This window comes from Mobula hypostoma, chromosome X1 (genome assembly GCF_963921235.1).
Source record: "Mobula hypostoma chromosome X1, sMobHyp1.1, whole genome shotgun sequence".
In the NCBI taxonomy this organism is placed as follows: Eukaryota; Metazoa; Chordata; class Chondrichthyes; order Myliobatiformes; family Myliobatidae; genus Mobula; species Mobula hypostoma.
The window spans coordinates 12,362,990-12,390,351 of NC_086128.1; the positions used below are offsets into that span (position 1 = coordinate 12,362,990).

Consider the following 27,362-nt stretch of genomic DNA (forward strand, 5'->3'; position numbering starts at 1 on the left):
AAAACAATATTAAGATATGGTGACAAAAGCTCTTCCAGAAGTAATTGAGAGCATTTTAACAAGGACATTTAGAAAGATGAAACCTGATGCACTTTTATTAAGGTTAACAAACTGGAGTTTAATGTAGAAATCCGTCAAATTGTTACACAGCAAGAACTGATGCATCATGAAATAAATAAGGAAAGTAATGCCTATCCCTTCTCTTTTCCCCCACCCTTAAACTCTAACCTCTTGGACTCTATTCATTTGCCCAAACTCTGGTTTCTGTTCTCTACTACTTCCTCTTTAGAGATCCTCCTTAAACCTTTGGTTCCCATGACAAAAAGGAGCAACACTTTTTTTTTATTCACATACAATGGATTTTATAGTTTCTCCACATGGAGATTAACCAAAACTGCACTCAATTGACAAGCAATTCCCTTGACAATTCTAATCACATTTAAAGTATATTTGCAAATAAAAATACTTATTGAATTAAAGAATCCATTTTCACAAAAATAACAGTAAAACAAGATTAAAATGTAAACATATGTCTTGTGCAGTGCAGAATCAAAAGGAAATACAGAAAATAATCAGTACTAGAATATAAAAGCAGTGCAATGTAGGGCTGTTTATAGAATCTCTGATTTAGGCAAGCATGTTAATCCATGCTCAAACTTTTTAAGAGAACAAGCTGTCCATTTCTGCACGAATTTATTATGTAGCTTGTGGTAGTAAATGTGGAAGGACTGCTTTGAACTTTTTTTTTGAAGGATGGGCACACTGAGGCTATTTTCATCATCACTGCTATTGGACTCAATGGCACAAGTGCTGGGCCCACCATTCAGCTAATAGTTAGAAAGTGAAGGCAAAAAGCACCACAACATTGAATGCAACTTTGGGAAAATAAATCAGTCCTTTCCATGTATTCTAACTATTCAAAATGCAGCAAGGTAACAAAATTTGGAGACAGAAACCTACCTCGACAGAAAAGTGGTCAATTTTCTACTGTAATATAGAGATCAGTGCTCTGAATTTAAGATACAAATCTCCTTTAACAAAGTATATAATGTAGTAAACCTAGCATTTCTTTTTATCAGAATCCAAGTGTAGTTCATGCCTTAATCTTACTGTTTAGCTGGCAGAGAACAATGTCTCACCACTTGAATAACAGTGCAATAGTGCAGTAACATTTAATCAAAGTCCACATTCAGCAATAAGTGTGCCAGAAACTGTGGGAACATTTAAAATTAGGATTAAAATAATTTTTAAAGAATGGGTCTATTGTTGACACCTCAAATATAATAGGATAAAAAGATAATTACAGATTTTTTAAGCTGCTGCATATTATATTAAAATGGGTAGTATCTTTAATTAAAGATGACCTTTTGGAGACAGGATAAATAGAACTGCTTTGCTTCATCGACCCAACTAAGTGAGCAATTTAGCCAATCTAAGGCATTGAATTCCTGAATCATTTGGTTACACAGGAACTGCACACAAGAAGCATTATCCAAACAAAAAAAAAACAATTACATTAGTACAAATTATATGGCTGTTAAAGAAATGGCAGTGTGCTAATAACATGTTTAAGCCATGGATTATGCTTCACTTGACTGAAGCACAAATTCTGTTTCTTGCTTCCCCCAAGTGCGACCAAGTTTGCTGACAATACAGAGATAGGTGGAGGGGCACATAGTGTTGAGGAAGCAGGAAGTCTGCAGAAGGACTTGGACAGCTGAGGAGACTGGGCAAAGAAGTGGCACATGAAAAAAAAAGTGTAGGGAAGTGTATGGGCATGCACTTTGTTAGAAGGAATAAAGGCATTGACTAGTTTCTAAATGGGGAGAAAATTCAGAAATCTGAGGTGCAAAGGGACTTGGGAATCCTTGTGCAGGAAGGCAAATGCAATGTTAGCATTTGAGAGGACTAGAATATAAAAGCATGTAATTAATGCTGAAGCTTTATAAGGCACTGGTGAGGCCTCACTTGGAATATTGTGAGCAGTTTTGGGCCCCTTATCCAAGAAAGGAGATTCACAAGAATGATCCAGAGATGAAAGGGTTAATATGAGCATTTGATGGTTCTGGGGCCATAATCACTGGAGTTTAGAAGTATGAAAGGAGGGCTGGGGGGCGGGGGGGGGGTACTCATTGCAATCTATAGAATAGTCAAAGGCCTAGATAGTGTGGGTGTGGAGGGGACGTTTCCCATAGTGGTGGAGACTCGGACCAGAGGGCACAGCCTTAGAATAAAGGCCAAGTCATTGGGTAGCTTTAAAATAGACGTTAATAGGTTCCTGGGAGAAGGCAGGAGAATGGGGTTGAGAGGGATAATAAATCAGCCATAATGAAATGTCGGAGCAGACTCGAAGGGTCAATTGGCCTAATTCTGTTCTTATGTCTTATAGTCTATAACCAGTCATTTCTGGTTTTGTTGCAGATTTGCAGCAGCCACAGTATTCATATTTTTGATTTAGTGTCATTGCCCTGATTGTTTCTGGGGTGGAGGGTGGTTCACAGGCATAAGAATGCTCTTAGGTCCACCTACTGTGTTCTCAGTGATGAGCAGTGAATGGAGAGGAGGAAGGTACTGCTTTAAGGGCAGGCAAAAGGGATAGGAAGAAATAGGTGTGGGTCATTTGGGTGATTGTCCAATCAATGAGAACACCCTTCAGTAAGTTTAACTAATTTTTAAATAAACAATCCATACTATAAACTGACTTTCAGATTCACCACTGACCTGGGCCTACCATAATTCTACTCAGGTGGAAGGAGGTGCTGTTTCTGAGCATAACGTCAACCACTTAGTTAAGTTACACTTACATGTGCCTTTGCCATATTAATCAGTGATACTTTACAAGGCAACTTGCTGGAAGTGACAGATAAGAATAAGGTATCTGGAATCTGAGCAAACAAGGCTAGTGATTGTGCATCTCCCTCACCAGATTATTGGATTGTAGCCTGAACAATAATATAAAGGTACATAAAGAAATGATAAAATATAGAACACCTAAAAGAAAGTAGAACAGTGCATGTTAGAAGTTAATACATTTCTGTGTCAAATCAAGTACCGGGGGTGGGAAGGAAGAGGAGGAAAATAAAGCCAAAAAATAAAATCTGAATATAAACCTGAAAAGGTTTGAGAGATCCCAGTGGCTAATGACTAATGGTCAGCTTTAGACAGATTGACTAGAAATAATTATCACTTATAATTCATTTAAAATAGTACAGTACTTAGATTTGAACTGATTTGACTGGGTTTTCTGTGGTGAGCCTGCTCTGTATCTATGTTGCAAGTGCAGGAATTTCACAACACTGGATGTAACTTAATATTAAACCAGGCAGTGTGATAATGTTTACTCATGGCTGTGAGCATAGAAACACATCCATGTTTCAACGGCACCTGCCTTTGGCTGAAAATGCCGTCCCACTGTCAAAAACAACAGCAAAACTTTAGGTTCACTGTCACTTTGACAACCTCTGGATTAAAGTGATTAAAACCTGTAGCAAAGAAAGTCATCTTGTGAGAATGACAGGAAAAGTTATAGCATTCCAATAAACTACCTTCATGCTTTAAAATAAAAAGTACTGGTCCAAAAAACATTAGATTCTTTTAAATTAATTCATTTATACTTCAAGAAAACAATGATATACACCTTTGTTTCTCTCCTCAGGGAGAATCTTCCACTAAGCATAATCAGTGCGTCACAGGAGGCAAATTAATAGTTACGAGCTTTTGCATTCAAGAGTTTGTCTGCCACTAAAGAAGAAATCCTTGTCAACACAATACATAGATGTCTTGGGTAAACATGTATGGCCAGCCACTCCTTAGTTTTGCATTTGTTGTTTACTTGCTTTTTTCTGGAAGTTTTCTGAGGTAATTTGCAGAAAGTAATACCATGCTGTGCAACAGCAGAGAGACTTCAGAATCTATAAACAGAAAGTTAGATATTTCCACTTAGTAGGTGATTGACTTGCACACATAGTAGAAAAACTAATCACTGTGGCCACAAGAAGCCTATTCTGCACCATAAGATGTAGAAGCAGAATTAGGCTGTTTGGCCCATCAGTCCGCTCTGCCATTTCGTCACAGCCTATCCATTTTTTCCCCCTCAACCCCATTCTCCTGCCTTCTCCCCATAACAGTTTGCACACTGACAAATAACCTATCAACCTACACCTTAAATACACCCAATAGCCTGGCCTCCACAACCACTCATAGCAACAAATTCCACAGATTCACCACCCCTGGTTAAAGAAATTTCAATCGCTCATCATACAAAAAGCCTTTCATTTCCAGAATCATCCTTCTGAACATCCTCTGGACCCCCTCCAATAGAAACACATCCTTTCTTAGATAATGGTTCCAAAACTGCTCGCAATACTCCAAGTGAAGTTTCAACAGTGCCTCAACAGTAAAATCCTTGCTTTTATATTCTAGTCCTCTTGAAATGAATGCTAACATTGCATTTGCCTTCCTCACCACTGACTGAACCTGCAAGTTAACCTTTAGAGTATCCTGCACGAGGACTCAAGTCCTTGGCACCTCTGATTTTTAAAAATTTTCCCCCATTTAGAAAATAGTCTCTACCTTTATTCCGTTTAACAAAGTGCATGACCATACACTTCCCTACACTATATTCCATGTGCCAGTTCATTGCCCATTCTCCTAATATGTCCACATCTTTCTGTAGACTCCCTGCTTCCTCAACAATACCTGCCCCTCAACCCATCTTTGGATCATGTGCAAACTTGACCACAATGCATTAATTCTGTCATCCAAAATTTCCCCTTAAGGAAACCATGCTGAATTTCCCCTATTTTATCAAATGCCTGCATGAACCCCAAAAATTCATTATTAAGGATGCCAACATCTTCCCAACCACTGAGGTCAGGCTAACTGGCCTATAGTTTCCTGTCTTTTTAAGAAGGGAGGGAGGCAGGAGTGGAGTGACATTTGCAATTTTCTAGTACCCCAGAACCACTGTGGAATCTAATGATCCTTGAGAAATCATTACTAATGCTTTACAATTTATTCGGCTACCTCTTTCAGAACCCTGGGGTTAGGACTGCCTGGTCCAGATGACTTAACTACCTTCAGACCTTACAGTTTCCCAAGGATCTTCTCCTTAGTAATAGCAACTACTCAATTCTGCCTCCTAACACGCTTGAATTTCTCTCATATTTCATCTTTTCTCTCCTTATTACTTTTTTAGTTATCTTCTGACGGTTTTTAAAAGTTTCCCAAATCTTCTAACTTCCCACAAAATTTTGCTATATTATTTGCCCTTTCTTTTGATTTTTTGCTGTCTCTGACTTCCCTTGTCAGCCACGGTTCCCTCATCCTCCCTTTAGAATACTACTACGACTTTGGGGTATATCTATCCTGCACCTTCCGAATCACTCCCAGAAAAGCCAGGTAACTACTGGTCCATGAGCCTTACATCAATGGTAAGAAAATTACTGAAAGAAATTCTTAGGGGCTGGCCCTGACAGTTAAGGCATATGATGCAGGGTCTCAACCCAGAATGTTAACATACACCTTTTGGCTCTTCAGAAGTTGCTTGAACCGCTGAATTAGGGGAGAGATCAGATAGGCTGACCTTGCTTTCTGAGGAGCAAAGGAGACTAAGTGGGTGAGCTGACAGAAGTACTTAAGATTATGAGAGGCATCAATAAGGTAGATAGTTTAAATCTTTTTTCTATTGTAAGGTTATCAAAAAGGTATAGGTTTAAGGCGAGAGGAAGGTCATTCTGATAGCACAATGAAATACATGTATGGAAAAAATGACGGGAGAATGATTGTTCAATTTCATTCAATGTGGTATTCAGAACTCGAACTAGGCACCAGAAACATTGTAAATTTTGAAGATATGAGGGCTACATTCCAAATGGAACTGGAAGACTAAAAACACTTTGATGCCATATAAGTACAACAACTTTAAGGGCAGAGAATTACATAACCAGCAAAATTTCAAAGCCAGAATAGCCTTCTCTATCCTGTAACAATTCAATGAATTCTAAAGAGAATGAAAGTTAGTATTAATGAGAAGTTATTTCTCATATATATATAAATAAATAAAAGCAGGAACAATGACCCACATGACCTATTGCACTGTAAAAGGTAACAACATCGTAATTATTTGAAAGACAACGATTCAGTTATTGTCACCAAGATGACGATAAATACACCTGGAACATTTGATTTGTGCCCATTTACCTTTTAATCTCTTGGAAAGTTGGACCCATTTGAATAACCAGTCCTTGCACTGCGCTGCATTCAGGTGCACTGAATTCAGGCCTCTCACATAACATGCCTTGAGATCAGAATCAAAAGAAAAATTAGGGAAGCATGTTTCGACAGGCAAAATCAAAACACCAAGAAAACAATGTTTTCCTTTTAATAAACATCAAGACAGGCCGATTATCTTATTCAACTGTATGAGGAGAGTCTTTAATAAAAGTAATTATTTTAAAAGATCAAAAATGCCAGTATTAGATTAGGTTTTGGGGTACTTGGAAATACATGTTAAAATAGGTTGAAGTCAGCATAGTTTCCTCAAGGGGAAATCTTACCTGACAAATCTGTTGGAATTCTTTGAGGAAATAACAGGCAAGATAGACAAAGGAGAGTCAGTGGATGTTGTTTTCTTGGATTTTCAGAAGGCCTTTGATGAGGTGCCACACATGAGGCTGCTAAACAAGATAAGAGCCCATGGTATTACAGGAAAGGGACTAACATGGACAGAGGATTGGCTGACTGGCAGGAGGCAAAGAGTGAGAATAAAGAGGGCCTTTTCTGATTGGCTGCTGGTGACTAGGGGTGTTCCAAAGGAGTCGGTGTTGGGACCACTTCTTTTCATGTTATATGTCAATGACTTGGATGACAGAACTGATGGCTTTGTGGCTAAGTTTCTGGACAATAGAAAGACAGGTGGAAGGACAGGTAGTCATGAGGAGGAAGAGTGCAGAAGGACTTAGATTAGGAGAATGGACAAAGAAATGGCACACAGAATACAATATTGGGAAGTGTATGGTCATGCACTTTGGTAGGAGGAATAAAGGTGTAGACTATCTTCTAAATGATAAGAAAATACAAAAATCAGAGGTGCAAAGGGATTTGGGAGTCCTTGTGCAGGCAGGATTCCCGAATGGTTCACTTGCAGTTTGAGTTGGTGGTGAGGAAGACAAATGCAATGTTAGCATTAAAATCAAGTGGACTAGAATATAAAAGCAAGGATGTAATACTAAACCTTTATAAGGCATTGGTCAGACCGCACTTGGGAGTATTGTGAGCAGTTTTAGGCCCTTTATCTAAGAAAGAATGTGCTGGCATTGCAGTGGGTCCAGAGGAGGTCCACAAGAATGATCTCAGGAATTAAATAGTTAATTAATTTCATGTCATATGCCGGTGATAATAAACCTGATTCTGATTCATGTATGAGGAACGTTTGATGGCTCTGGGCCTGTACTCACTGAAGATTAGAAAAGGTGGGGTCGGGAAATATCTCATCGAAACCTATTGAATATTTAAAGGCCTAGATAGAGTGGATATGGAGAGGACATTCCTATGGTAGGGGAGCCTAGGACCAGAGGGCTTATCCTCAGAATAAAAGGACATCCCTTTAGAACAGAGATGAGCAGGAATTTCTTTAGCCAGCAGGTAGTGAATCTGTGGAATATATTGCCAGACAGCTGTGAAGCCCAAGTTATTGTGTGTATTTAAAGTAGAGGTTTATACATTCTTTATTAGTAATGGCGTCAAAGGTTATGGGGATAAGTCAGGAGAATAGGGTTGAGAGGGATAATAAATCAGCCATGATGGAAGAACAGACTCGATGGGTCAAATGGCCTAATTCTGCTCCCATGTCTTACGATCTTAAATCAAATGCTTTCTCCAAGGTATTACAAGACTATAGGGTCAAAATAGAAAACAAGGTATGTGTAGACTTTAAAGTGTCACCCTCACCCACAACCCCTTTCTTCCCTCAATACTCTTCTTCTCTCCAAGCAACAGAACAAAATGACAATGCTTCCAGGTCTCTCTCAAAGTGTTCATGGGGCCCAAACAAATAACATGGACTAATGCTGCACTGGAATTGCTATGTTTCAGGTTCTGGGCTGCTGTCACATCCACCCGCTAGAAGGCTTTGTATGTAACTAGGATCACTTGACATCCTGATCTGCATTGGGATGCCTATAGTTACTACAATATTAATGAAGCTGGTGTCTCAGAAATATTGCCTCTTTACTAGGGAGACAATTAGCCATAAGCCACATTCTGAAGGCTAAGCTCACTTTACAATCAACATCCCTAGCTTTGTAGCATTCTCCAGGCCCGCAGCCTCAGGCAGCAGAGTGGTGCTACTGCCTCTCAGCTTCTTTGTTGATCTGCTTGTGCCATCTCTGTAGAGTTTGCCCATCCTCTTTCTAACCGCTCCGGTTTTCTCCCACATCTCAAAGTCAAGTAGGTGCATGGGAGGATTGGTTGCTGTAGTGTGCAGTGATGAAGAATAGAATCCAGGGCAAGTTGAGGAAACATGGGGAAAATAAAACAGAATAAGAGTAAATGGATGGCTGATGCAGACTCCATAAGCTGAAGGGCTCCTCTGATAGCAGTCTCCAATTTCTATTCCCTTCACACCACCACTGGTGATCAGGCTTTCAACTGAGATCTTAAACCTCTGGACCTCCTTCCCAAAGACACATCCCACCCAATCAAGCTTTGTGTCACCCTTCCCAATATTCTTTGAATTGGCCTCAGTTTTCACCTGAATACTCCTCGGAAATATTTTGCCACATTACAAACATTTTTATAAAATGCAAGTGGTTGTTCCACACCATCAACCTTTCAACTCACAGTTCTTAGTTCATCCTCTGAAAGGTCATGCACTCCCAAGGTATTTAAAGCTTGGTCCAAGTGACGAATTTCCATGATGTGGCTCCAGAGACGACGGCGTAGGATGAAGGAGGGCATGTGTGGAGTGAGAAACATTACCCGACTAAAGACTTCCTAACAACATAACAGTAGGATGCAGGTGAATGAGCAACCATTCCTTTTGCCTTTTATTTCAGAAGTCAAAGACATATAGCTAATTTAAAAAAAAACACAATCTTACTTTGCAAATTATCCAACACTTATATGAAACAACTTTGTCGGTTAACAAGTATACTGCTTAAAATAGCTTTCCAAAGTCTTGCATCATTTAAGTTGCTTACTAATGGGCTAATAGGAATATACTCCTTACCGCCTGCTGTGATTCAATATGATGGATTCCTAGTGGCTGTCTGGAGAACAGCTTTACCACTGTGAGTAGCTGGGAGATTTCTGGGTGAATGCCTTCCTGAACCTTCATTTAAAACAGTAGTGGATCACAAATGCAGTCAGCAACCCCAAAATACAGCTTACTGCAATCAATATAATAGGGTAGTAACTTTTTTTTCCCCCTTCCAAAGTTCCTCAAAACCATTTTACCAGTGGGAAAGAAAACACACACACCTGGAACCTCAAAAGGGTAAGTGAGTTGATAGAAACAAAGAGAGTATACACCTTCAGTACCCAATAACCTTGAAATTCTAATGTAATAACAACATTGCAATATTAATGTTTTCTTTTTTGGATGTCAAGACTTTTTCTCCTCCTTACCAATAATCCAAAGGATTTTTTACTGGGCGACATAACTATTACTCCTGCATCTAAATGAGACAGAATGTGCCTGAGATGTAAGACAAGGCTCTCTCTTGCTGTATATTCTCCGACCCAAAACTGAAAATAGGATCTAAAGGAATGAATTCATTTCCACCATGTGTGGATGAGGCGACAGTATCAGTATTTGGCATCTGTATCCAGTTTGCCCTTCATGTTGTGAAAAATCCTTTTCCATTGATCAAGGCATGACAGCAGAGATGTGTGGATGTCAGTGAGTGAGACCGGTGGGAAGAATTTAAAAAATAAGACAGCTTTATAGAGCGGGTGATGTAGAGAGAGTCAGAGTAGGAGGGCTTTGGCTCAACGGAGCATCGGCGATAACTCATCAAGGCGAGGTAATTTACTTGTGAAGAATAGGAATAGGAAGTATGTCTGCGAGGTAGTGTTCTGTACTGGGTGTCGGATGTGGGATATCTGGGAGAATCCCGGCTTCCCGGATAGCCACATCTACACCAGGTGTGTCAAGCTGCAGCTCCTTAGGGACCGGGTTAGGGAAATTGATCTGCAGCTCGATGACCTTCGTCTGGTCAGGGAAAGTGAAGAGGTGATAGAGAGGAGCTATAGGCAGGTAGTCACACCGGGGCCTCGAGAGACAGATAAGCGGGTAACAGTCCGGAGAGGGAAGGGCAAGAGTCAGAAGCTAAGAGTACCCCTGTAGCTGTTCCCCTGAACAATAAGTACTCCTGTTTGAGTACTGTTTGGGGGGGGGGGGTGGGAAACAACTTCTGGCACAGAGTCTGGCCCTGTGGCTCAGAAGGGTAGGGAAAGGAAGAGGATGGCAGCAGTGATAGGGGACTCTATAGTTAGGGGGTCAGACAGGTGATTCTGTGGATGCAGGAAAGAAACACGGATGGTAGTTTGCCTCCCAGGTGCCAGGATCTGGGATGTTTCTGATCGCGTCCACGATATCCTGAAGTGAGAAGGTGAACAGCCAGAGGTAGTGGTACATGTTGGTACCAATGACATGGGTAGGAAAAGGGACGAGGCCCTGAAAACAGACTACAGGGAGTTAGGAAAGAAGCTGTGAAGCCGGACCACAAGGTTTTTAATCTCGGGATTATTGCCTGTGCCACGTGACAGTGAGTATAAGATAGAGTGAGGTGGAGGATAAATGTGTGGCTGAGGGATTGGAGCAGGGGGCAGGGATTCAGATTTCTGGATCATTGGGACCTCTTTTGGGGCAGGCATGACCTGTACAATAAGGAGGGTTGCACTTGAATCCAAGAGGGACCAATATCCTGGCAGGAAGGTTTGCTAAGGCTATTGGGGAAGAGTTTAAACTAGAATTGATGCGGGGGTGGGAACCGAACTGAAGATACGGAGGAAGGGGCAGTTGGCTCACAAATAGAGAAAGGTTGTAGACAGTGCAAGAGGGAGGACAGGCAGGTGATAGAGAAGGGATGTGCTCAGACTGATGGTTTGAGATGTGTCTATTTAAATGAGAGGTGTATTATGAATAAAGCGGATGAGCTTAGAGCGTGAATCAGTACTTGGAGAGGTCGTGGTACATATAGGTACCAATGACATAGGTAGGAAAAGGGATGAGGTCCTGAAAGGAGAATATAGGGAGCTAGGAAGGGAGTTGAGAAAAAGGACCGCAAAGGTAGTAATCTCGGGATTACTGCCTGTGCCACGCGACAGTGAGAGTAGGAATGCGATGAGGTGGAGGATAAATGCGTGGCTGAGGGGTTGGAGCAGGGGGCAGGGATTCAAGTTTTTGGATCATTGGGACCTCTTTTGGCACAAGCGTAACCTGTACAAAAAGGACAGGTTACACTTGAATCCTAGAGGGACCAATATCCTGGCAGGGAGATTAGCGAGGACTACTGAGGTGACTTTAAACTAGAATGGTTGCGGGGTGGGAATCAAATTAAAGAGGCTGGGCGTGAGGAGGTTAGTTCACAACAGGGGGATGGGAACCAGTGCAGAGAGACAGAGGGGTGTAAAGTGAGGGTAGAAGCAAAAAGTACTAAGGAGAAAAGTAAAAGTGGCAGGCCGACAAATCCAGGGCAAGCATTAAAAAGGGCCACTTTTCAACATAATTGCAGAAGGGCTAAGAGAGTTGTAAAAGAGCACCTGAAGGCTTTGTGTGTCAGTGCAAGGAGCATTCGTAATAAGGTGGATGAATTGCAAGTGCAGATTGTTATTAATGATTATGAAATAGTTGGGATCACAGAGACATGGCTCCAGGGTGACCAAGGATGGGAGCTCAACGTTCAGGGATATTCAATATTCAGGAGGGATAGACATGAAGGAAGGGGAGGTGGGGTGGCATTGCTGGTTAAAGAAGAGATTAACGCAATAGAAAGGAAGGACATAAGCCGGGAAGATGTGGAATCGATATGGGTAGAACTGCGTAACACTAAGGGGCAGAAGACGCTGGTGGGAGCTGTGTACAGGCCACCTAACAGTAGTAGTGAGGTCGGAGATGGTATTAAACAGGAAATTAGAAATGTGTGCAATAAAGGAACAGCAGTTATAATGGGTGACTTCAATCTACATGTAGATTGGGTGAACCAACTTGGTAAAGGTGCTGAGGAAGAGGATTTCGTGGAATGTATGCGGGATGGTTTTTTGAACCAACATGTCGAGGAACCAACTGGAGAGCAGGCTATTCTGGACTGGGTTTTGAGCAATGAGGAAGGGTTAATTAGCAATCTTGTCGTGAGAGGCCCCTTGGGTAAGAGTGACCATAATATGGTGGAATTCTTCATTAAGATGGAGAGTGACATAGTTAATTCAGAAACAAAGGTTCTGAACTTAAAGAGGGGTAACTTTGAAGGTATGAGACGTGAATTAGCTAAGATAGACTGGCAAATGACACTTAAAGGATTGACGGTGGATATGCAATGGCAAGCATTTAAAGGTTGCATGGATGAACTACAACAATTGTTCATCCCAGTTTGGCAAAAGAATAAATCAAGGAAGGTAGTGCACCCGTGGCTGACAAGAGAAATTAGGGATAGTATCAATTCCAAAGAAGAAGCATACAAATTAGCCAGAAAAAGTGGCTCACCTGAGGACTGGGAGAAATTCAGAGTTCAGCAGAGGAGGACAAAGGGCTTAATTAGGAAGGGGAAAAAAGATTATGAGAGGAAACTGGCAGGGAACGTAAAAACTGACTGTAAAAGCTTTTATAGATATGTAAAAAGGAAAAGACTGGTAGGTCCCCTACAGACAGAAACAGGTGAATTGATTATGGGGAGCAAGGACATGGCAGACCAATTGAATAATTACTTTGGTTCTGTCTTCACTAAGGAGGACATAAATAATCTTCCAGAAATAGTAGGGGACAGAGAGTCCAGTGAGATGGAGGAACTGAGCGAAATACATGTTAGTAGGGAAGTGGTGTTAGGTAAATTGAAGGGATTGAAGGCAGATAAATCCCCAGGGCCAGATGGTCTGCATCCCAGAGTGCTTAAGGAAGTAGCCCAAGAAATAGTGGCTGCATTAGTGATAATTTTTCAAAACTCGTTAGATTCTGGACTAGTTTCTGAGGATTGGAGGGTGGCTAATGTAACCCCACTTTTTAAAACAGGAGGGAGAGAAACCGGGGAATTATAGACCGGTTAGCCTAACGTCGGTGGTGGGGAAACTGCTGGAGTCAGTTATCAAAGATGTGATAACAGCACATTTGGAAAGCAGTGAAATCATTGGACAAAGTCAGCATGGATTTGTGAAAGGAAAATCATGTCTGATGAATCTCATAGAATTTTTTGAGGATGTAACTAGTAGAGTGGATAGGAGCGAACCAGTAGATGTGGTATATTTGGATTCTCAAAAGGCTTTTGACAAGGTCCCACACAGGAGATTAGTGTGCAAACTTAAAGCACACGGTATTGGGGGTAAGGTATTGATGTGGATGGAGAATTGGTTAGCAGACAGGAAGCAAAGAGTGGGAATAAACGGGACCTTTTCAGAATGGCAGGCGGTGACTAGTGGGGTACCGCAAGGCTCAGTGCTGGGACCCCAGTTGTTTACAATATATATTAATGACTTGGATGAGGGAATTAAATGCAGCATCTCCAAGTTTGCGGATGACATGAAGCTGGGTGGCAGTGTTAGCTGTGAGGAGGATGCTAAGAGGATGCAGAGTGACTTGGATAGGTTGGGTGAGTGGGCAAATTCATGGCAGATGCAATTTAATGTGGATAAATGTGAAGTTATCCACTTTGGTGGCAAAAATAGGAAAACAGATTATTATCTGAATGGTGGCCGATTAGGAAAAGGGGAGGTGCAACGAGACCTGGGTGTCATTATACACCAGTCATTGAAAGTGGGCATGCAGGTACAGCAGGCAGTGAAAAAGGCGAATGGTATGCTGGCATTTATAGCGAGAGGATTCGAGTACAGGAGCAGGGAGGTACTACTGCAGTTGTACAAGGCCTTGGTGAGACCACACCTGGAGTATTGTGTGCAGTTTTGGTCCCCTAATCTGAGGAAAGACATCCTTGCCATAGAGGGAGTACAAAGAAGGTTCACCAGATTGATTCCTGGGATGGCAGGACTTTCATATGAAGAAAGACTGGATGAACTGGGCTTGTACTCGTTGGAATTTAGAAGATTGAGGGGGGATCTGATTGAAACGTATAAAATCCTAAAGGGATTGGACAGGCTAGATGCAAGAAGATTGTTCCCGATGTTGGGGAAGTCCAGAACAAGGGGTCACAGTTTGAGGATAAAGGGGAAGCCTTTTAGGACCGAGATTAGGAAAAACTGCTTCACACAGAGAGTCGTGAATCTGTGGAATTCTCTGCCACAGGAAACAGTTGAGGCCAGTTCATTGGCTATATTTAAGAGGGAGTTAGATATGGCCCTTGTGGCTACGGGGATCAGGGGGTATGGAGGGAAGGCTGGGGCGGGATTCTGAGTTGGATGATCAGCCATGATCATAATAAATGGCGGTGCAGGCTCAAAGGGCCAAATGGCCTACTCCTGCACCTATTTTCTATGTTTCTATGTTTCTATGATATTGTGGCCATTACAGAGACTTGGATGGTGCAGGGGCAGGAATGGCTACTTAGAGTGCCAGGCTTTAAATGTTTCAAAAAGGACAGGGAGGGAGGCAAAAGAAATGGGGGCGTGGCACTGTTGATCAGAGATAGTGTCACGACCGTAGAAAAGGAGGAAGCCATGGAGGGATTGTCTACTGAGTCTCTGTGGGTGGAAGGTAGAAACAGGAAGGGGTCAATAACTCTACTGGGTGTTTCTTACAGACCACCCAATGGTAACAGGGACATCGAGGAGCAGATAGGGAGAAAGATTCTGGAATGGTGCAATAATAACAGGGTTGTTATGATGGGGGATTTTAAATTCCCAAATATCGATTGGTATGTCCCTAGAGTGAGGGGTTTAGATAGGGTGGAGTTTGTTAGGTGTGATCAGGAAGTTTTCTTGGCACAATATGTAGATAAGCCTACAAGAGGAGAGGCTGTACTTGATCTGGTATTGGGAAATGAACCTGGTCAGGTGCCAGGTCTCTCAGTGGGAGAGCATTTTGGAGATAGTGATCACAATTCTATCTCCTTTACCATAACATTGGAGAGGGGTAGGAATAGGAACAGACAAGTCAAGAAAATGTTTAATTGGAGTAAGGGGAAATATGAAGCCATCAGGCAGGAACTTGGAGGCATAAATTGGGAATAGATGTTCTCAGGGAAACATACGGTCGAAATGTGACGAATGTTCAGGGGATATTTGCATGGAGTTCTGCATAGGTACATTCCACTGAGACAGGGAAAGGACGGTAGGGCACAGGAACCATGGTGTACAAAGGCTGTAGAAAATTTAGTCAAGAGGAAAAGAAAAGCTTACGAAAGGTTCAAAAAACTAGGCAATGATAGAGATCGAGAAAATTATAAGGCTGGCAGGAAGGAGCTTAAGAACGAAATTAGGAGAGCCAGAAGGGGCCATGAGAAGGCCTTGGCGAATAGCATTCAAGAAAACCCCAAAGGCATTCTACAAGTATGTGAACAGCAAGAAGATAAGGTGTGAGACAATAGGACCAATCAAGTGTGATAGTGGAAAAGTGTGTGTGGAACCAGAGGCGGTAGCAGAGGTACTTAATGAATACTCTGCTTCAGTATTCACTACGGAAAAGGACCTTAGTGATTGTAGATGACTTACAGAGGACTGAAAAACTTCAGCATATAGACATTAAGAAAAAGGATGTGCTGGAGCTTTTGGAAAGCATCAAGTTGGATAAGTCACTGGAACCAGACAAGGTACACACCAATCTACTGTGGGAAGCGAGAGAGGAGATTGCTGAGACTCTGGCAATGATCTTTGCATCATCAATGGGGACTGGAGGTAACCCAGGAAATTACAGACCAGTGAGTCTTACTTCAGTGATTGATAAGTTGATGGGGAAGATCCTTAGAGGCAGGATATATGAACATTTGGAGAGGCATAATATGATTAGGAATAGTCAGCATAGCTTTGTCAAAGGCAGGTCATGCCTTACGAGTCTGATTGAATTTTTTGAGGATGTGACTAAACACATTGATGAAGGTAGAGCAGTAGATGTAGTGTATATGGATTTCAGCAAGGCATTTGATGAGGTACCCCATGCAAGACTTATTGAGAAAGTAAGGAGGCATGGGAACCAAGGGGACCTTGCTTTGTGGATCTAGAATTGGCTTGCCCACAGAAGGCAAAGAGTGGTTGTAGATGGGTCATATTCTGCATGGAGGTCAGTCACCAGTGGAGTGCCTCAGGGATCTGTTCTGGGACCCCTACTCTTCATGATTTTTATAAGTGACCTGGATGAGGAAGTGGAAGGATGGGTTAGTAAATTTGCTGATGACACAAAGGTTGGGGGTGTTGTGGATAGTGTGGAGGGCTGTCAGATGTTACAGCAGGACATCAACGATAGGATGCAAAGCTGGGCTGAGAAGTGGCAGATGGAGTTCAACTCCATCCAGATAAGTGTGTGGTGGTTCATTTTGGTAGGTCAAATACGATGGCAGAATATAGTATTAATGGAAAGACTCTTGGCAGCGTGGAGGATCAGAGGGATCTTGGGGTTCGAGTCCATAGGACACTCAAAGCTGCTGTGCAGGTTGACTCTGTGGTTAAGAAGGCATATGGTGCATTGGCCTTCATCAACCGTGGGATTGGATTCAAGAGCCGAGAGGTAATGTTTCAGCTATATAGGAGCCTGGTCAGATCCCACTTGGAGTACAGTGCTCAGTTCTGGTCACCTCACTACAGGAAGGATGTGGAAACCATAGAAAGGGTGCAGAGAAGATTTACAAGGATGTTGCCTGGATTGGGGAGCATGCCTTATGAGAATAGGTTGAGTGAACTCGGCCTTTTCTCCTTGGAGCGATGGAGGGTGAGAGATGACCTGACAGAAGTGTATAAGATGATGAGAGGCATTGATCGTGTGGATAGTCGGAGGCTTTTTCCCAGGACTGAAATGGCTAACACTAGAGGGCACAGCTTTAAGGTGCTTGGAAGTAGGTACAGGGGAGATGTCAGGGGTAAGTTGTTTTTTTTAAACGCAGAGAGTGATGAGTGTGTGAAATGGGCTGCCAGCGACGGTGGTGGAGGCAGAAACGATAGGGTCTTTTAAGAGACTCCTGGATGGGTACATGGAGCTTAGAAAAATAGAGGGCTATGGGTAACCTGAGGTAATTTCTAAAATAAGTACACGTTCAGCACAGCATGGTCTTCCTTATTGATTAAACCACTGTATTTCTCACTTTTTACTCACCAATAAGATCCAAATTGATTACTTTGAAACAGGCATTTAATAATAACAGAAACATTTCCATCAATTACAATAGAACTTACAAGCTAGTCACCCAGAACAACTTCTGACACACTAATGTATGAATAGATGAAAGAGAAACAGGAGGCAGCCATACTGGCTTTGAGTCTGCTTCACCATTCAATAAATTCATGATTGAGCTGATCTTGGTCTCAACTCCATTTTCAAACTGCTTCACCCAAGCCTAGCCTCACTTATGCAACCCCTTCCTTTGTATCTTACTCTAAATGCTAGCCGAGATAATAGATAGGTCGATCTCTCTCTTGGATTATAGCTGTCACACTAATAGTCAAGAGTGATCCAAAACCTTGGGATTTCCCCCCCCCCCCCATTTTTCTTCCCTGACTCTTTTGGGCAGGACCAAATATTTAGCCTTTTGCCTTCTCAGTAACATTGAGAATACAACACTCAGAGCAATAGAAATAAATATGTACCTTGCCACTCCATGTTACAACTCATTAGGATACCAATGACCTGGCAAGTACCAGTTCCAAGGTAATCCTGGAAATAAAGCTTCAAGTTTAACATATCTGTGTACGTACTTTGTTGCCAAGATTTATAAGCTGGTGTTTCAGTTGTTTGTCGTTAACTTTTGAGGCTGCTTTGATTAAGCCACTCACAGCAACTGGGTAAACCTGAGCCCGTAATGAGTGGTAGATTTCTTTATATTCCTGCTGCTGTTCAAGGGTCCAGAAGTGCCTCATTAAAAACTGACGTGGAAAGAAATACCTACAAATAAAATAAGGTACAGATTTAGGAAACACATATGTGGGTTCCAACTGTTCAGTGCTAAAGGTAATTCACTAATTCTGACACAAATGTATGTTAAAGTCCACATAAAGCCCCATAACTACTGCTTGTAAAAACATTTAACGCATCAAAGCCTTGTGGCACATCATGCTGCAGTGTTGCCAATACACATAAACACTGAGTTACAACAGGTTACAACTGTGGTTACACTTCAAAAATCAAGAATATCAGGATTCCTTCTGTGCCATATCTACTTTTCAAAGTAACTTCTCAATGGATGCCATATAAATCCAAGTTCTTCATTTTGTTTAAGAATTCCCAGGAACATCACTATCAAAAGCTAGCGCCAGTGAACTGAAGGCAGGTGCTAAATAGGTAAGAAGAATTGAATACTGTAAATCTGAAATTAAAAATGCTATAATACTCAGTAAATCTCTGATCATTAGAAAAAAGAGTTAATGATTCAAGTGTTCAGAACTGAAAGATGCTAGAGATGAATTAGAAGCATGAAAAGTGGGTCCAAGAAAAATACAAAGGAGAGGAAGGTTGGACCACACTAACAACCGCGCAAAAGAGGTAATGAGATTCAGTTTAAAAATTTAACAGAGGTCAAAAATGGTTCCGAGAAAATGGATACAAGTGTCGCAGGGAACGTGGCAGTACAATGGTAGGTACATCCCAGGGGTTAGGATCACTGGCTCAAACCTCCAGCATTCACATTGGATCTGAAAGCAAAACAGTGGTCAAGATCACAACTTGAAATGCAAAGCCAATAGTTCTACCAATGTTCATCACCCAAAAGTAGAACTATAGAAGTTAATCACAAAACAATGCCCACTACACATTTCAAACATGTATCTCAGAATAATGCGTATTGCTTCACGGAATGAAGTGTACACAAAAATCTCTGTACACACCTCCCAACCTCAGTTATGTTTGTGTGAACTACTACTATCAGGCCACAGGGAAAGGAGGAAAGCTTATCCCCGTTTACTTTGCACACTTCTTACTACAAGCTTAGTGAGTACAACTTGGAGTAGGACTAACCACCTAGCTCTTTGAAAGTCCGACAGGCAGTGGGTTACTTCTGTCCTGTAAGATTCTGTTTCAGACAATTAAATGTCTTTCCAGAATTATCGCTTTCCACTAGAGGGCATGACATACTAAAACCAAAAAATTACAATATATGGTACACGTAATTCAGCATGACATCAAAAACTTTGATAAACTTCTATAGATGTGTGGTGGAGAGTATATTGACTGGCTGCATCACAGCCTAGTATGGAAACCCTTTAATGGAAAATCCTACAAAAAGTAGTGCATTTTGCCCAGTCCATCACGGGTAAAGCCCTCCCCACCATTGAACACATCTACACCAAGATTGTTGCAGGAAAGCAGCATCCATCATTCGGGAGCCCCACCACCCAGGCTATGCTCTCTTCTCTCTGCTGCCATCAGGAAGGTGGTACAGGAACCTCAGAACTCTCACCACCAAGTTCAGGAATTATCATTACCCCCTCACATCAGGCTCATGAACCAGAGGATAATTTCAATCAGCTTCACCTGCCTCATCATTGAACTGTTCCCACAACCTATGGACTCACTTCCAAGGACTCATCATCTCATGTCCTCGATATTTATAGCTTATTTATTTAGTATTATTTCTTCCTTTTTGTATTTGCACAGTTTGTTGTCTTTTGCACAATGTTGAACGCCCAAGTTGTGCAGTCTTTCAATATTATGTTTATTATTCTATTATGGAATTATTCAGTATGCCCAGAAGAAAATAAATCTCAGGGTTGTATATGGTGATATGTGTACTTTGATAATAAATTTACTTTGAACTCCTTAAACTTCCTGAAGATTGCAAGGGGGAAAAGTAATCTGATACATAGGTTGCAACATCTAACAGGTTTTGAATGACCTGCTGGTTAAACTACAGTCGGCCCTCCTTACCCGCGAGGAATTGGTTCCAGGACCCCTCGCAGATACCAAAAAACACAGATGCTCAAGTCCCTTATTCAACCGGTCTCATGTGATGGACCTCAGGACCCAGCGGAACCCCGGACCTTATTTAACCTGTCTCAGTGCAGTGGGCATTAGGACCCGGCGGCAGAGCTCTGAATCTGCAGTGTTTCTGTTCACGAAAATAATCACGATCGCGATTTAAAATAAAGTGGAAATAATAAAGTGATCAGAAAGAGGTGAAACGCCATCGGTCATCGGAAAAGCATTAGGCTACAGTCGGTCAACGATCGGCACACTTTTAAAGGATAAGATGAGTAAGGCCCTGCCCAATTAAAGCTACAATTATTACTAAGCAACGCAGTGGTTTAATTACTGGGTTTTGGGGTTTTGATCCTTCACATCAACCCGGCACAGATGGACAGTGTGCTCGGGAGCAATCTGTCACTGGATCGAACCCAGGAACGATCTGTCAGTGGATCGAACTCGGGAACTTCCGTTCCCGAGCCTGGCGCTGAAACATACGTTTCTTAAGTATTTTATATGCATAGAAAGGTAAAATACATACTATATACTAAGACAAACGTTTGACTAACTGACACTAAATAATACCAGATGTACCTGTTCTAACTTACTGAGTAAGAGAACTTCGGGTTTTTTTCGATCCCGATCCACGATAACCTACGCACATCCTCCCGTATACTTTAAATCATCTCTAGATTACTTACAATACCTAATACAATGTAAATACTACATAAAATAGTTGTTATACTGCATTGTTTAGGGAATAATGACAAGAAGAAAAGTCTGTACATGCTTGAACAACAAGTGCTGGAAGAGCACTTCCGGGTTTTCTCAATTCACGGTTGGTTGAATTCGCGCATGCGGAACACGTGGATAAGGAGGGCCGACTGTATATTTTCTAAAATACTCAATCATTATTTGCCAGTTGGCATTAGAACTGTTTTTTGTTTAAAACTGTATTTAAGTGCTTTTTATAATACCATGTCAACTTATGATGTTTCAAAATTTTAAAGCTTTGGTCACAAATATATTTAAAAATATGGCTAAATTATCATAAATGGTCACTGCCCAACTTGAGAACATTAATGAAAATTCTTAAAATACTTACATCAATACAAAGACAACATAATTTGCAAATGGTGGAATGGAGAGAAGCACCACTGGTACTACCTTTATAACATCTCTGCGAAACTGGAAGAGAAGATACTCGTATTAGTAAATACCAACAATTTTGTTCATTCTCAGGCAACCAGTACACTACCAAATTCATTACTGTTCACAACAGTAATTATTTTTTTACAAGAAAAAGAATTTAAGAATGAATTTGTATATATTTCTCTGACATCAAATGTACCTATTGAAACCCATTGTAACAGACTTTAAGTACTCCAGTTTCTTACTTCATTTCCTTTTCTGTGAGATTTTGTTTAAAATTCAGATGAGAGACATGATGTTGGGAGTAGTACTCCTTCCATTTTGGGCATTTGGAACCAGCAATGAGATAGCCCAGATCAGGTATAGCACAATAAAATGCAAAAGAAAGTTCCATACTATCTTTTTTCCCCCAACCTCAGAGTAACAATTGTCATTTCCTGTACCCTTTGGCTCAAGAACAAATTTTTAAAACGGCTCCAAATCTGCACCTTGCAACCAACCATCACCTAAACTATATGGATAAAAGCTTTAGAAAAATCTGCTTTTATCTACTTTTGCAGCCAAAGATGTGGGTATGCGATTCATTAGCAGAAGGAGAAAGCAAATACAAAGGAAAACAAAAGTGTTTTTGAACAATTGGCTTGCAAGAAAGGAGTTTTTCTGCTCCATTGCTTGAAAAAGGAACAATTTGGCACTGTGTGGCCTTCACTGTGGAAAAGATTCCCACCTGTCTTAATTTTTCCATTTCTCTGTAAGGCAGCTGGTTGTACTTTAGTCCCTTATTAGTCATGTTATGCTTTATTTCGCTAACTTCCTTGAAGTCAAGATACAACAGACGGAAACCTGCAAGATAAGCAAAGTGAAAAGTTATCCATTGTGGAAAATGCAAACACTATTCAGGGTATTTGACAAGATAACTATTATTTTAGTAATTATAAAGCAACAGGCTGTTATGATCAGAAATCATTTACACCCTGAAAGATTGTGGAAGCAAATGTAATAACCAATTTTGAAAGGGAATGTTGCTATTACATGAAGGGGAAAATTGCAGGGCTATGGGAAAGAGCAAGCAGCTCTTTGGGCATACTGGGCAGCTCTTTCAAAGAACTGACTGATATACAAGGGGCAGAACAGCATCCTTTTACACAACAAGATTCAATGAAAAATAGACATGCACTTCCATTGTGCATTTCACACCAGGAAGCTCCAGGTGCTTTGAGTCAAGTTAAGGACTTTGTTAAAAATCTGCACATGAGCTCCCACAAACAGCAACACACACAAAATGCTTGAGGAACTCAGCAGGTCAGGCAGCATCTAGGAAATGAATAAACAGTCGACGTTTCAGGCCTTCATAAGGACTGGAAAAGAAGCCAGAATAAGGTGGGGAGGGAGGGAGGAAGGGTATGGAGTAAGAAGCTGGGAGGTAATAGGTGGACAAGGTGGGGGCTGGAGAAGAAAGAATCTGATAGGAGGGCAGAGTGGACCATGGAGAAAGGGAAGGAGGGGAACCAGCGGATAATAAGCAGGTGAGGAGAAGGGGAGAGGTAAAAGGAGAGCCAGAGTGGCAAATGGAAGAAGGAAGAAGGAGAGGGAAAAGTTACTGGAAGTTGGATAAATCAATGTTCATGCCGTCAGGTTGGAGGCTACCCAGACGGAATATGAGGTGTTGTTCCTTGACCTCGAGAGTGGTGTCATCGTAGCAGTAGAGGAGGCCATGGACCTATATATCGGAATAGGAATGGGGATTGGAATTAAAATGTTTGGCCACTGGGAAATCCTACTTTTTGCAGATGGAGCGAAGGTGCTCGACAAAGCAGTCCCCCAAACTGAGTCAGGTTTCACCAGTGTAGAGGAGGCCACATTGGGAGCACTGGGTAGATGACCCCAACAGTTTTGCAATGCAAGCGAAGTGTTGCCTCACCTGGAAGGACTGTTTGGGGCCCTGAATGGAGGTGAATGGGCAGGTGTAGCACTTCTGCCACTTGCAGGGATAAGTACCAGGAGGGACATTATTGGGGAGGGAGCAATCCCAGGGGAAAGTGGAGATGGGGGGGGTGGGGGAGAAGGAGGTAAAGATGTGTTTGGCGGTAGGATCTGTTGGAGATGGTGGAAGTTGCAGAGGCTCATGGAGTGGTAGGTGAGGACAAGAGGAACTCTATCTTTGTTAAGACAGTGGGAAGATGGGGTGAGGGCAAATTTCCAGAAAATGGAGGAGATGCAAGTGAGGGTATCGTCAATGGTGGAGGAAGGGAAACCCTATTCTTTGAACAGGACATCTCAGATGGCCTGGAAAGGAAAGCCTCATCCTGAGAACAGATGCAGCAGGGACGAAGGAACTAAGAAAAGGGAATGGCACTTTTATAGGAGACAGGGTGGGAAGAGGTATAGTCAAGCTAGCTGTGGAGTCGGTAGGTTTATAAAAGATATCGGTAAACTGAGAGATTGAGAAAGGGGAGAGAGGTGTCAGAAATGCACCAAGTGAATTTAAGGGCAGGGTGGAGGTTGGAGGCAGAAGGCAAAGTTGATGACATTTGCAAGCTCAGCATGGAAAATGAGAGTTGTTGAAGAGATCGAGAGCATGTGAAGTGTCGCCGATGTAGGTCAGAATGGACTGAACCATCGAGCTATATGGACACGAGTTCAGTGCGGCAGGAGCAGGCAGAAACAATGGGCCTACCTGGACAGTCAGGTTTGTGGATCTTGGGTAGGAGGTAGAAGTGAGCAGTGTGAGATAAGGGAACTGAGCTTGGTGGCAGTGAATGGGAGTTCTCCAGAGTTGATGATGGTGCAGGAGACAATGGCCTGATGGTAAACAGCAATGAGATAATGGCCTGATATGTTTAATGGTGCTGCATTTATGAGAAAAGCAAGACAGGACATTACAAAATTTGCTCCAACAATGACTGAGGTGTTTTCTCATTACACTCAGATTACAGGTGAATTTTGAAAGAAGGATGCTAGTCGAGGCAGTGGAATAGGTCCAAACAATGATATGAACAGCCAAAATGCACACAAGTACAGAAAAGTAAATTAGGAGCAGGAGTAGGCTATCTGGCTCCTCAGGTCTGCTATGCCATTGAATATTACCATAGCTGGTCTACTCAGGGCCCTATCGTTCAGTGATCTCGCCCTCAAAACCCTCCAGGGTATAGAATTTCACTAATTCACCATTCTCTGAAAGAGCAAATTCCGACACATCTCAGTTTCAAATGACCATCCCCTTATCTTGTAATTATATACCCTTAAGACTCTCCCACAAGAACAAACGGCTCACCTTCAAACTGCCCCCTGAGCATCTGATATGTTTCAATAAGATCACCCCTCATTCTTCTAACATCCAAAGAATAACGATTGAACTTGTTTTAGCCATTCATGACAGGACAATCTTTTCAACCTAGGGATTAGCAGAGTGATTCTGTCCAAGACTGCCCTCAATGCCAGCATATTCTGCCTTAAATAACGTGACAAAACAGTACACAGTCCTTCCAGGTGCAGCCTCAGCATTGTTTTGTAAAATTTTAAAACAATAGTTGTCCATTTCTAAATGCCAACCTCCTTGTAATAAGGGCAATATGAAACTTGCCTTCCCAACTACTTCATTGCACCTACATGTTAACTTTTTAATGGTTTGTACACAAGAACAGCTAGATTGCTCTCTTCTTCACTCATTTGCAGTCTCTCTCTATTTAGATAATAGTCTGCTTTTCCATTCTTGGCCTCACATTTTCCTACATTACACTCAATTTGGGAAGATTTCAGCCAGTTACTCAACCAATCTACATACTGTTTCAGAGTCCAGATATCCTCTTCACAACATGCTCTCCCACCTGATTCTGTATTAACAGCAGATATGGCTTCCAAGTTATTGATACAAATTAGAAATAAGTAAAGGCCAAGAACTGATCCTTATTGTATCCTAGCCTGAAGACACATCTATTCTGACTGCCTTCTGTATGATAACCAGTTTTCATTCAATCAATTTTAGCACACTCCCCCACAATACTGCAAGCTTGTAACTTGTGTTGCAGATCTTTGTAACATCTTAATAAGTACTTTCTGGAAACGCAAATACACCATACAAATACTGGTATGCTTAAGTGTGTTACATCCTCAAAGAACTCTTTTAAAAAATTGTTTAAAACGTTTTCCTTTCATAAAACTACATTGCCTTGGTTTGATTGCATTAACCTTTCCTAAAAGACTGGCTATTTCTTCCCCAATTCTAGACTCCAGCATCTTGCCAACATCTGGCGATCTGGAAAACCATGTAAGGAATCTGGAGCAGCAGCCGGATGACCTTCGACTCATAAGGGAGAATGAGGCAGTCATAGATGATAACTACAGGGAGGTAGTCACACCTAGGCTGTCGGAAGCAGGTCAATGGGTGACAGTCAGAGGGGGGAAAGTGAAGGTGAGCAGACAGGTAGTGCAGAGCACCCCTGTAGCCATTCCCCTGAATAATAAGTTTACCATCCTGGATACTGTTGGCGGGGACGACCGACCAGGTGTGAGCCACAGTGGCAGGGCCTCCAGCACTGAGTCTGGCCCGGTGATGCAGAAGGGTGGGACGGAGAAGAGGGCAGCCGTCGTCATTGGAGACTCTATAGTCAGGGGAGCAGACAGGAGTTTTTGTGGACGTGAGAAGGACACCAACCAGAAGTCGTGATACATGTTGGTACCAATGGCATACGCAGGAAGAGGGATGAGGTCCTGAAGTGTGAGTTTCGGGAATTAGGCAGAAGAGTGAAGAACAGGACCTCAAGGGTGGCGTTCTCAGGATTGCTGCCAGTGCTATGTGACAGTGATGGTAAGAATTGGAGGAGATGGCAGTTGAATGCGTGGCTGAGGAGGTGGTGCAGGGAGCAGGGTTTCAGATTTTTGGATCATTGGGATCTCTTCTGGGGAAGGTGGGACCTGTACAGATTGGATGGGTTGCACTAGAACCCGATTGGGAGCAATATCCTTGCAGGTAGGTTTACTAGCATGGTTCGGGAGGGTTTAAACTAATTTGCAAGGGGGATGGGACCCGGAGCGATAGAGCAGTGAAAGAAGTGCATGGAGTAAAGACAGATCTAACATACAGAGAGGCTTTGAGGAAAGAGAAGCAGAATAAACGGTGTAAAGACAGTAAGGTAGAAGGGCTGAAATGTGTGTACCTCAATGCAAGAAGCATCAGGAACAAAGGTGATGAACTGAGAGCTTGGATACATACATGGAATTATGATGTAGTGGCCATTACAGAGACTTGGCTGGCACCAGGGCAGGAATGGATTCTCAATATTCCTGGATTTCAGTGCTTTAAAAGGGATAGAGAGGGGGGGAAAGGGGAGGAGGGGTGGCATTACTGGTCAGGGATACTATTACAGCTACAGAAAGGGTGGGTAATGTAGCGGGATCCTCTTTTGAGTCAGTATGGGTGGAAGTCAGGAACAGGAAGGGAGCAGTTACTCTACTGGGGGTATTCTATAGGCCCCCTGGTAGCAGCAGACACAGAGGAGCAGATTGGGAGGCAGATTTTGGAAAGGTGCAAAAATAACAGGGTTGTTATCATGGGTGACTTTAACTTCCCTAATATTGATTGGCACCTGATTAGTTCCAAGGGTTTAGATGGGGCAGAGTTTGTTAAGTGTGTCCAGGACGGATTCCTGTTACAGTATGTGGACAGGCCGACTAGGGGGAATGCCATACTAGATCTAGTACTAGGTAATGAACCGGGTCAGGTCACAGATCTCTCAGTGGGTGAGCATCTGGGGGACAGTGACCACCGCTCCCTGGCCTTTAGCATTATCATAGAAAAGGATAGAATCAGAGAGGACAGGAAAATTTTTAATTGGGGAAGGGCAAATTATGAGGCTATAAGGCTAGAACTTGGAGGTGTAAATTGGGATGATGTTTTTGCAGGGAAATATACTATGGACATGTGGTCGATGTTTAGAGATCTCTTGCAGGATGTTAGGGATAAATTTGTCCCGGTGAGGAAGATAAAGAATGGTAGGGTGAAGGA

General features: G+C 42.1%; 1 protein-coding gene across 2 annotated transcripts in view; it reads right to left on the reverse strand.

The window, feature by feature from the left end:
* The window catches only part of letmd1 (LETM1 domain containing 1), a 35,842-nt gene continuing 8,480 nt past the window's right edge, over nucleotides 1-27,362 (reverse strand). For both annotated transcript variants that reach the window (XM_063036955.1, XM_063036954.1), the window contains 7 exons: nucleotides 22,086-22,201; nucleotides 21,312-21,394; nucleotides 18,007-18,193; nucleotides 9,230-9,331; nucleotides 8,842-8,994; nucleotides 6,202-6,298; nucleotides 1-3,911 (listed from right to left, as the gene is read on the reverse strand). In XM_063036955.1, coding sequence (XP_062893025.1) covers nucleotides 3,829-3,911; nucleotides 6,202-6,298; nucleotides 8,842-8,994; nucleotides 9,230-9,331; nucleotides 18,007-18,193; nucleotides 21,312-21,394; nucleotides 22,086-22,201 — 821 coding nt within the window. In that variant the 3' untranslated portion in view covers nucleotides 1-3,828. The remainder of the gene's footprint in view (nucleotides 3,912-6,201; nucleotides 6,299-8,841; nucleotides 8,995-9,229; nucleotides 9,332-18,006; nucleotides 18,194-21,311; nucleotides 21,395-22,085; nucleotides 22,202-27,362) is intronic.